Below are 11,507 nucleotides of genomic sequence, written 5' to 3'. Positions count from 1 at the left end.
AAAAAAGAAGAAAAACAGCTCTATAAAATGATCCTAAAGTATTTAAAGTATTTAATGCACATGGTAATTATGTATTGCTCTTACAAGTATATGACTGCACTATTTACACTTTTCAAGCTTTATTTTTAAATGAAATATGAACAATGCATTTGATCAGTTTTCTAAACATCTTGGTGGTTTATATTCGTATCATAGCCCTAAACAACTATTTTGGAAGTGTCTTAGGAACAAAAGTTTAAGCAGTGCCTTCACTGGAATCCAGAAATTCAGACAAGAACTTTTATGAATTTTTGATGATTAATTACATTAACCAAATAGTAATAAAGAAATAGGAAAGATGATGAGTCTTTAAAAGTATCCTACTTTGTATTGGCATTTGTTGCTTTTTTTTTCAATTTGATAAACAAGTTGTTATTAGCACCCCTTATTATAGATTTTAAGTGCAGAATGTAATTCCTGAAAATTACTTTCTCTCACTTCACTAATCCTGATGTGCCTGGGCTGAAATATTACACAGTCAAAATCATTTTAAATTCTAAAAAATAATTTTAGAGGCAAAGTAATTTCAGAGTACCAGCTAAGCAGAATTTTGCACATGTTTTCAGAGTGGAAGTCTATTCATGCTATTGTCCAGGGCTAGAATGCAAAAAAACCACAATACAAATGAGTCAGGAAAGCACAATTTTTCAACTTTCTCAAAACCCTTTCAAAATTTGTCTAGTTCATAAACTTCTGAGTAATTGTACAAACCTGATAAATTTTGCCAAAGTCTTGCATCAGTAGCAGAATAATCCTTAGTGACAGTAAGCACTAGGGGAAAACTAGCCAGAAAAGCAAAACAAAAACAACAACAAAAAAAACTAGGCAGAAAAGCATCTGGAGGAGAAGAAAAGAATATGAGGGGATCTAATTTCTGTTTTTACCTGGCTATTGAGAGATTCTACAGGAGCCCAGAGCACACTGTGTTCTCAGGGGTGCACAGTGATCTCATGAAGGAACACATACTGTTTGGAATGAGGCAGGTTCAAGTCATGAAAACTCTGATTCTCTGTGGGGATAGATTCAGGAGCAGCTTGCATGGAAAAGCTTTCTTCATATGCTTTTTTGGAGATACTCAAATCTCAGCAGGTCAGGTCCCTTAGCAGCCAGCTTTGTGCTTTGAATTTGGTCCTACTTTGAACAGAAGTTGGGACTAATTGACTTCCAAAAGTGTCTTCCAATCTGAGTTACTATTTTAGAAATCAATACAAAATAATTCAGAGCTTGACAGTCTGAGTCTGAAAATCTTGTTACTGCATCAATATGTGGGGATAGAATGCAAGACACATTAGAATTGGTTTCTGTGGGCATCTTAGATATCCTAGTGTAAACTTGCTGAAGTGATTCCCTATCCTGTAGGTTCTGCTAGTCAGCTTTGTGCAGATATCTTGGTTTATCCTAAGTATCTACAGTGTGAAGTATCTAACAGTTCCTTGCCTGAATGACTTAGTATTTTTGGCAACTACAATGGGAATTAAGTCCAAAAAGCTTAAGACCATCCTAATTTGTTGCATTGGATCACAGGATCACAGGATGGACCCCTTGAGGTTGCCAGCCCAATCCGTTGCTCAAGTAGGGCCACCTAGAGCATGTTGCCCAGGGCCGTGTCAAACTGGCTATTTCATATGTCCAAGTTTTGAGTATGTGACCAATTAGTTTCTATGTAAATTATGTTTCAATTGTGTAATTTTTAGTGTTGCAAATCTATCATCTTTCCCTATTGTTTTTGCTATTAAGTTGCAACTATTGCAAAGTTGGCCAGACCTTGTTCCTTTGAATTTCTGAGATGCTTTTGGAAATTAAGCAAATTCTCTACAAATAAATGAGATTTTGTTTTAGGGGGGGAAAAAAGCATTTAAATAAAAGCAGAATTTCAGAAGAAATTGACTGTGTTTTCATTGAGTTGTATGAAATTTTTAAATTAATTTTGAAAGCAATATCTGGATTTACTTATTTTTCATTCCAAGACAATATTATGTAATGAATATACAAAGTGTTTAAATCAGTTTCAGCTAAATACCATAGTAGAAAATGAAACTTAGCTCAGACAGCATTTATGAAGTCTTTCATTATCAAACTCTTGTGTTTTAAAGAATACCAAAATGATTTCAAACATACTGGGATCTTTTGTGGAGTCTTTTCTTAAATGGAATACACTGATCTTTATTAAGAAACTATAATTAAATAATTTTATCTTTTCAAAATAGTTTTAAAGTGCAATGCAATGTACATATTATTAAAATTCTGGAAGTGACAAGATGAAAAAAGACACTTCTCTAAGTATCTTTTACATCAGGTTTTGGTTTCTCTTCTCCCCTCACATCCTTAGAAGTAGTGATTTAAATCTGACTTTTCTTTTTTGTTCATTTGACACAGAAAATGAAGACTTCCCTTTCTGCTGAGAATTCAAAGTACACAGCATATAATTTGTAATGAAAAATCCTGATTAAGGATAAATGTTAGATATTTGTTTCCACTTTTTGAAGATTATTTATTATTTATTGTCAACATTTATTACTGTCAGTTAAAGTTACTGTTAGTAAAGTTTTTACTGTTAAAGTCTTCTTAAAGAGACTTTTATTATGTAGCACAGTAATGTTAGCTGTATTACCTCTGAAGTACTTAATAAATTAGCACAATTTGTTTCATTTATATGCTTTTTTTGTAGAAGTTGTAGCTACATTTTGTGAAACGAGTCTTGGTAGTATCTCAAAAACCATTTTCTGGGTTTCAACATAATTTTTAAATTTATTTTGAGCAATGTAACTTAGTTATGTACATTTCATAATTTCATAAATGTTTTGTGCTTCTTTGCAAAAGAATATTGAAATAAATGAAAATTCTCTTTAATTTCAAGGAGATGAAGTTCTAGAATGGAACGGTAAACCCTTGCCTGGAGCTACAAATGAAGAAGTTTACAACATTATTTTAGAATCAAAGTCAGAACCTCAAGTTGAAATTATTGTTTCAAGGCCTATTGGGTAAGGCTAAATACTAGCTTCTTAAGTACAGTTATTAGTCCTACTAATTGGACTTCTAAAGGGATTATTTGTGAGTTCATTATTTTTTATCTTTGAATAATGGAATGTGATTCACTTTCCATTGCTGACATTCTGTACATTCCATTTTCTTCATTGCCTGTTGCAATCTTGGGCCTTTACGGTGATTTATCAGTATAAATGATTTGTTAGGAAGCACAAGCAAGCATTGAGCATTGCAGGACTTGAATTATGTCAATGCAAGTGGGATTTTAAAGAGGTTTTCTTTAAAGGGAGGAAAAAAGAAATACAACTGCATTAACTGAGAAGCTGTATTTGGCTTTTATGATGCTGTCAGAATAAAGAAACAAAAATACCTTCACATTAATGAATGATGTAGTTTGTTTCATCAAAAATTATTTATTTATTATAAATCCAGGTTTGGTGTTTGGCGGTAACAATTCTTGCATTCATGATTTCTGAAATAAGCCTTGGAAGGATCATGAAGTCTGTTTGATTTGATAAAATGAGGGTTTTACATTTGTCACAATTTCTCTACAGTGATATTTTGCACTCCTTCCCTGAAAATGACTCTAATGGGACTGTTTTGAGTGATCTTACAGGATGGAATTTCAATAATATTGTAAATTGACAATTAAAGTGCGGAAATGAGTCACATGCTTTATGATAAAAAGTGACTCTTGACTAGTTTCAAAAAAAATGTGAGAGGTTTAAATCTGTCTGTAGTTTTTAGCCTTCACAGATATCACTTAGTCACTATATGTCTCTTAAGTACCAGTAACCTGTAGGTAGATCATGAGCTGTTTTCTCATTATAAATGCATGATTCTTTCATTTTGAATGTGCTGGATTTCATTCTAATTGTAAGTTTTATTTTTCTCAAATATGGCAAGTTTTTATTTTGAGAAACAGAAAGCACTATTTGTTTTCCTTCTGACTAAGACATTATTCTTTTATTTCATATCAGCTTTTGGTGTTTGGTTTTGTCCACACTGTGCAAGTGTAGATATATCTTGCAAGTGAACTCTTCCTTTTTAATGGCAATCAATATTAATAGTATTTGAAAGTATTTAAATGAAATTAACATTTGTTGGTAATCTTTATGGTAAATTAGAGCTTGATGCAAAAATAGTGGTTGTTTCGAGCTCAAATTAACATCCAGAGTGAAACAATATGGAAGTAGGAACTTTATTTGACATTCTTTATCACAGGTAAATTAAGAGACATCTCTGATCAAAAATTGGCATTCAGTCCATCGTCTTTATGATTTAAAATAAAATGCCAAATTGGATTTTTGAAAATTTAATTTTTATGTGTTAATCAGGAGAAAAGAAGTATTGGACTGGACATATCTTCATTTCTCAATTGAAGGAAAATTGATATGTACAACTGATATGAAAAAGAAACTACTGTATTAGTTTTTTAAATAGTGAGCTTTAGATATCGATGTATTTATAAATGTCACGTATCCTTAGACTTTTATCTTAAAATGACTTTATTCTTAAAATGACTTATTGTTTATGAATTCTATAAATGTAGAGACTTCAAAAAATGAAGTACAGTGTGGCCAAATTCCGCTAATGTGCTCTTGAAAAAAAATCCAGGAAAAGTACCACAATTGTTGTATTAAGGTTTAGAAAATAAAGGGTATTCAAAAACAAAGACTGCTTCTAAATCTGAACAGCAACTCTTGCACTAATGAAGTGGAAATAGGACCAATGAAATGTAATGTTTTGCTTTGTATGACCCATACATATTTCTTTCCGGACATAAGCAAAAACAGAGCACATCAGATTACAATTTTATTTTTACATAAATGGAGTCTTGATATGGAGGTGTTTATACTCTATAATAATTCTATCCTTGTAGAACTGTGTTTTGCTTGAATTATTTTTTTTTCCTTTTCCTGCAGAGTGCAAATAAATATCCCAAAGGGACTGAGGGACTAGAGCATGCGACTTTTCAAATTTAAGGATCTCTCGTTTTTCCAGTAGAAATTAAATTAAGACCTGTTGTTTTACATCAGATTGGGATTTACCTCTCCCTCACCTAAACCCCACAAAAAAAGCTCAGGAAAACCCTACCCAGGCATTGTGCAACTAAGAAAATCCTGATGTGAACAACAATAAAAAAAACGAAGGGCACCACATCTTGCACATGATTTTCTTCTTTGTTTGTTTGAATTTGTGGATGTTTTTCTTTGGATTACTTTTTTTCCTTCCAGCTTCTCCTTGCCTTGTTATTTCAACTATGTACTCATTTCAAATTCGTGATAGTGAATTTGACTTAATCCAATTGATCTAGTATAGCCAAGATTTGTGTCTACTTTAGATTCTGATTCAGCAAACTTCTAGCTGCTTGATAAAGCATTAATTGGTAATCCATTACACCTAAAATTCCTGTGAGGGAATAGGTTCCCGAAAGACCTAAAAAATGATATTTCTTCTGCATAATTTAAGTGTTTTCATCTCTTAGTATTAATAATGCAAGTAATGTACCAGTACATCTAATGATCTCTTTTTAAAAAGTCCTAGTATATTAGGTCTAAAAAGCCTAAATTTAATATGGTTTTGCTAAAGTAAATAATAGGAGGACTGGAAGGCCACAAATTAGACGACTGCAAATTACAAAATTGATGTCTACACAGTTTGCTTAGTCTTGTAAATTTGGATTTCTTTGTCTATCAGTAAATGTAATTTTGGGTAATGGATAATTGTAGAGTGTTTATTAGAGAAAAATGTGAAGAATTCAGTACAATTAGCAAATAAAAACATAGCAAATGGTATAACCACAGTAGTACCATAAAAACTCCATAGAAACTAATTGACATTAATACTTGTGATTGCATACACGAGGTAGGTAAGAAGCCATTTAAAATTATATTTAATGGATTGGCATCTAAATATGAAGGGGGAAAATGAGCTATGAATATGCATGCAGTGGTAGAGGCTGTTAATGTAAGGCAGCATAGACTTTGGCGGCACACTGTTTGAGAAGCAGTCTGGCATGGTAACTGTCTCTTGTGTGTTCGAGTGAGCTCATATGGGATAGTGCAGGTAAAATAAATGTTTTCTTTATTTGTCTCTTGTTTTCCTTGTCATATACCAAATTATATTTGCTTGGATTTCCACAATCCATATTATTATGGATTAAATATTATTGCAAAAAATGTCATCTCTGCAGTGTGATTCAGCTCCTTTGCATTACTCTTTACTCTTTGCAAGGAGACTGAACCTCCACAACAAACCAAACACTGATAGATTTCAGAGAGATACTAGAGTAATACAATTAATGTAAACTGCAAATTGATCCTTTTTTTCCTTTTTTTAAAAACCATTTACTTTGGCTAGTCTGGCTTTGGTTAGTTAAAACCATTTCTTCTATTGCTTCTGAAGATTTTTTTTATAGTTGATGTCTTTCTCCATCCATCCAGGTATGTAGGATGAACTTCCCATGTTGAAATGTTTCTTATACCTATAAGCCCTCTTTAAATATCCTTAATTTTGTATTATTATGAGCAATGCTATGCTGCAGAAGAGAAAGTACATATTTCTAACACAAGAGAATGTCACAGACTTAATGTCATATTGAACAGAAAAATCAGTTGGAATAAACAAAATAAATATTTCAGATTGATGAAAATTTCCTTGGGAACTGAAGAGAGAACATGCTATGAAGTCCACACAGCAGCCCTACTGAGCACCATGTTATGTGTTTAGTTTGAAGGAGTATTGTGCCATGTCAAGAGAAAATAATGCAGTTGTATTTCCGTGAATTTGAGGAAATCGCAGTATTCCTTACTCACAAAGTCAAGGCAAAGTCAAGAACTTTCTTGGTTAGTGCTGAGATGAAGGCTAATGCAAAAAATTAGCTGGGAGCTCAAGTAGGTTTTGTTAAATCATGTGCACCAGAAATTTAAAATGCAGAACTTGAAAAATAAATTTAAGACTTGTTGGTTGGGAACTATTACATTCAATTTCTAACTTAAGTGTCTGTTTCTTTGTTGTAAGTAGCATTTGTGTGTGTATATATATATATGTTCAGTGAAATATTACCTTAATGATTTAGAAGCTAATAAAACTAAGATATAGATATATATAGATATATATATAGAAGTCTTAGTTTTATTAACTTCTAAATCATTAAGGTAATATTTCACTGAACAGAAAAATACCTGAATATCTTTAAAATGCTCACCTTTAGACTTAAAATCTTTAACTGTTCTTCAAAAACACTATTTTTGTTTAAATTTTGAATTAGTATTTGCAGAATAGTTTCAAGTTAACTGCCGAAGAGCTTTGTTTCCATTTTCTTGCTCTGCTTTTCTAATATTTGTACAAAAATAGTCATATCTTGCCTTTGCAATGTATTTCAATGCTTGCTGAGAACAGGACAGAATAAGGAGCTATAATTATCCAGACTGTGATGGAAAAGTAATTGTGTTGATGACAAAATTTTGAGAGACGTGTGGATGTAACTGATTTGATTTTGTTTATGTGTATGTGTTGGATGTTTCTATGTTGAAAAAATTCTATACCCAGTTGTAACGTGTTGTGATATTTTTTTAGCCTATGAAGAAGTGTATTATTCTTTTGTTGTTTGACGTTTCTAATGTTCCTTGGTTTTTCTTTTTTTTTATTGTAAGACATTTTCATCAGTTTCATTCTGTGAACTCCTTGAGACGTTTATATAAAGATTACTAGTGAGTTAATCTCTGTCTTTTGTTTAGTTTGTAAACGTTTCCTCCAAAGAATAGTTGTGTCATTAGCTATACTGCCATTTACCCCCTTCTCTTCATAAAACCTCTCAGGCTTTAGATTGTGAAAATAGTAGATTCCATCCATAGTATTTACATCATAACACTCGTTTTGTCTTCTAGCTTCTAAGTTTGAAGGAAGTAATAGTTTCCATTGTTAAGATTTTCATGAAACTCAGTGAAAAACGATGAACTTTCTTCCCCCTTCTTTCTCCATAATCCATTAGAACAGAAAGAGAAATGTTTCTAAAACTGTTTCTCAGAAACGTATTTGTTACAGAAGAAGGTACTCTTCCTCATTCCTAATTACTTTGTATATATTCATGTTTTTTAGTGATATTCCTCGCATTCCTGAGAGTTCTCATCCCCCGTTAGAGTCCAGTGAGTACGCTCTCTTTGTTCCTTTGACTGAGCTTGATCTTGTACTCAGTACAGTCATTTTTTGCTATGAATTTTTGGAATGCTTACCATGCACTGGGAGATTTGGAATGCAACCATGCATTATCTTGAGATTTTTATGTGAAAAAAAATCACTGTTATCTGAATCTTGTGTGTTTAATCAAACCTATATTGTTTAGAATTAAAAATATATATATTTCAAATGTTAGCAGGATTTTACTATGTTCTTTTGTATCTTATACTGTTAATACCATAAGGATGTATAAGACATGCCCAAAATAGTCATTTACTTGTTCTGGCATAACAGAGGAGACAAGTAGAAGAGGCTGCCAAAAGTACAAACAAATGGCATCAGGATTTCACCTCCTGCACCATCCAGCCTAAGTCCAGAGTTTCTGCTTCTCTTTAACTGATGGGGAATGCAACCCTATGGTGAAATCTTTGTGTATGACACTTGAAAAGAACAGTTTCCTTAGCTATGTCATTTGAAGTGTCAGCTGGGTTGCGTGAGGGCCGTGGCTTCCAGCCCTTTCTCATCTTTCTCACTTGCGTGAGAAGCATTGAGAAACTTCCTTGGGTCCAGCAGGGCCACTGAACCTGCTATGCTGCTCCTTGCCTTTCATGAGCTTGTCCTTGCTCATGTGAGCTCTGCTTCATTGATAGAGAGCTCTTAATCTCCTGCATAGACAGGAGGGTCCTCTGTGCCAGATGCCTGTCTTGCATATCTTCCTGCCTCTGGATTCTCAGGAGTTAAAATCACATTTTAGAGGATACTATTAAAAAAAAAAAAAGAAAAAAAAAAAAGTGAGATTAGATTACTCATCAAAGTTTTCAGCTGTGCACTGTGTACAATGAGGATATTTTATTCAAGGCATGATATGTCAGTGATAGATAAGGAACACTTTGTAATATGTTATTTAGAATAGAAGAAAAAATGTCGGGTTTAATCTGGGTCAAGAGTATCTAGACTGTATTTTCACCACCCTATTTGCATCAGCTTAAAAATTTTCTGTATGCTAAGACATTAATACTATGCATAAAGACAAGCTTTATAATGTTCAAAGAAAAAACAATTCATAAATTATCCAAATTTTCTTTAAAATTTCAGATGGAGAGTTCATCTGTTTCTTGCATTTTTTTTAGGTTCAAGTTCTTTTGAATCTCAGAAGATGGAAAGGCCTTCTATTTCTGTTATTTCTCCAACCAGCCCTGGAGCCCTAAGGGATGCACCACAAGTCCTACCAGGGCAGCTTTCTGTGAGCAGATATTATTTTTCCTAAGTTAATAATGAATGTTTATCAGATGTTGGTCCCTCAGCCCTCTGCCTTCCCAAGGTTTATTGGGAGGTCAAAGGAAGTTGCTGTTGTTGGTGAAGTCTAACATCTTTCAAATGTTTAAGTACACATTCACTGTAATCACAGCAGAAATAAAGAGTTGTTGTGTTAATAAATGAGAACATGCAGAAACTTACATTGAGGAGCCCACGAACATGCCTTCCAATTTTTCATGCTGTACTCTTTTGTATTTGCAAATAACAAGCACCATACCACTCTACCTTCTTTACAGGAGCACATAAAGAGCTATGTTAACTTGTACTGTAGAAAAATGCAGTTTAATTTAGATATACATCACCTCCTGGAATTCTCTGTAATGTTAATTGAAACTGTACTTATTAAGTACACAATGAATACTTAGACTTTGTTATTAAATATTCTTACCTTTTTATATTGATTATATTAATTTCTAAGTACACAGCAGACTCAAAAATTCTCTGTTATGATCCTATTAGGAAAGAATTTAGCTGTATTTTATACTTTCCCTTAGAACCTTTGTAATGTGACAGATCAGAGTAGGTAGACTTTGAACATGCCTGAAGTTTAGCTGCAGTTTAGTTTCCTATTTAAATGTAGATTCAAAAGTGCAAAACTAAGATGATGCTGACTTGAGTAAACTTACAGGTAGCAGTGAGTACAATAAGTCATGTAAGTATAATCGGGTACCACCGTTTTATACAGCTGGGTGAATATGTAAGTCTTCGGTATATGCCAACATATTTTATTAATAGATTTGCAATTACATGCATCTCATTGTCTCTTGGGAAAATAGATGTTACTTCTACTTCGTGGTTAATGTGATGGCAGTGTAAAAATTCTTTTTTTTTTTTCTTCCATTTTCGATGTTTTTTTTCTGATAACTTGTTTCATGTAGGTGAAACTGTGGTATGACAAGGTGGGACATCAGTTAATAGTGAATGTTCTACAAGCAACAGATTTGCCACCAAGAGTAGATGGACGGCCAAGGAATCCCTATGTAAAAATGTATTTTCTTCCAGACAGGAGGTAGTATTTCAGTTGAGAAAATTATTTTGTAATTTGTTGAATCAATTTTTAAGTGAATGTTTTTGAATTGCAGAATTATATGTATTTTTTTTTCTATTTAGAATAATTAAGAGAAAAAAATTGCAATAGAGGTATTTAATTCAGTATCAAAATCTCTGGACATTTGGATGAATGCAATCTACTGTACAGCAAATACTTTTCTCTTTTAAGGCATTATCAGATCAGGAAAAATGAAACCAGTAAGTGCTGATGAGTTTATGGCTTTTTGTGATTTACAAACAGTTTACAACAAATATTTATGTTTCAGTGATAAAAGTAAAAGGAGGACCAAAACAGTAAAGAAAAGTCTAGAGCCAAAATGGAACCAAACTTTCCTCTACTCGCATGTACATCGTAGAGATTTTAGAGAACGAATGCTTGAAATAACAGTATGGGATCAGCCAAGAGTCCAAGAAGAGGAGAGTGAATTTCTTGGAGAGGTGATACATACAATCACATTTATCCTGAGTTTGATATTTATTTTTGAATACGCGTTAAAATTACATATTAAAATTTAAATTAAAATGTGATCATTTTCCTCCTAGATTCTTATAGAGCTGGAGACAGCACTTTTAGATGACGAACCACATTGGTATAAGCTACAGACACATGATGAATCTTCACTACCTCTGCCTCAGCCATCACCTTTCATGCCAAGAAGACATGTTCATGGTGGAGACAGCTCTAGCAAAAAATTACAGAGTAAGTCCAATCCATTCATCTTTTTTTAATTTTTCGATTTGAAATCCTGGGTATGTTGTACTGATATTTAGTTTTCACATACAAGACAAAAATGCTATTTCATAGTCTGTTACTGTTATAAAAATGTATGGCAAAAAGAGATGCGACTTTGCACATGTCAGCATTTCACCTGTGATGCATAACTTTCAAGTAAATGAAACCTATTTGAATCGATTGGTTTTCACGAGCAAAATAA

General features: G+C 32.9%; 1 protein-coding gene across 24 annotated transcripts in view; it reads left to right on the top strand.

Moving 5' to 3' along the window:
• The window catches only part of RIMS1 (regulating synaptic membrane exocytosis 1), a 188,617-nt gene that overhangs the window by 54,058 nt on the left and 123,052 nt on the right, over nucleotides 1-11,507 (top strand). For all 24 annotated transcript variants that reach the window (XM_010707745.3, XM_010707738.3, XM_031552575.1 and 21 more), the window contains 6 exons: nucleotides 2,897-3,020; nucleotides 8,128-8,174; nucleotides 9,336-9,448; nucleotides 10,401-10,531; nucleotides 10,839-11,010; nucleotides 11,116-11,272. In XM_010707745.3, the coding sequence (XP_010706047.1) occupies nucleotides 2,897-3,020; nucleotides 8,128-8,174; nucleotides 9,336-9,448; nucleotides 10,401-10,531; nucleotides 10,839-11,010; nucleotides 11,116-11,272 (744 nt within the window). The remainder of the gene's footprint in view (nucleotides 1-2,896; nucleotides 3,021-8,127; nucleotides 8,175-9,335; nucleotides 9,449-10,400; nucleotides 10,532-10,838; nucleotides 11,011-11,115; nucleotides 11,273-11,507) is intronic.

The sequence above is a fragment of the Meleagris gallopavo genome, chromosome 2 (genome assembly GCF_000146605.3).
Source record: "Meleagris gallopavo isolate NT-WF06-2002-E0010 breed Aviagen turkey brand Nicholas breeding stock chromosome 2, Turkey_5.1, whole genome shotgun sequence".
Lineage (NCBI taxonomy): Eukaryota > Metazoa > Chordata > Aves > Galliformes > Phasianidae > Meleagris > Meleagris gallopavo.
This window is presented reverse-complemented; position numbering and strand designations above follow the sequence as displayed.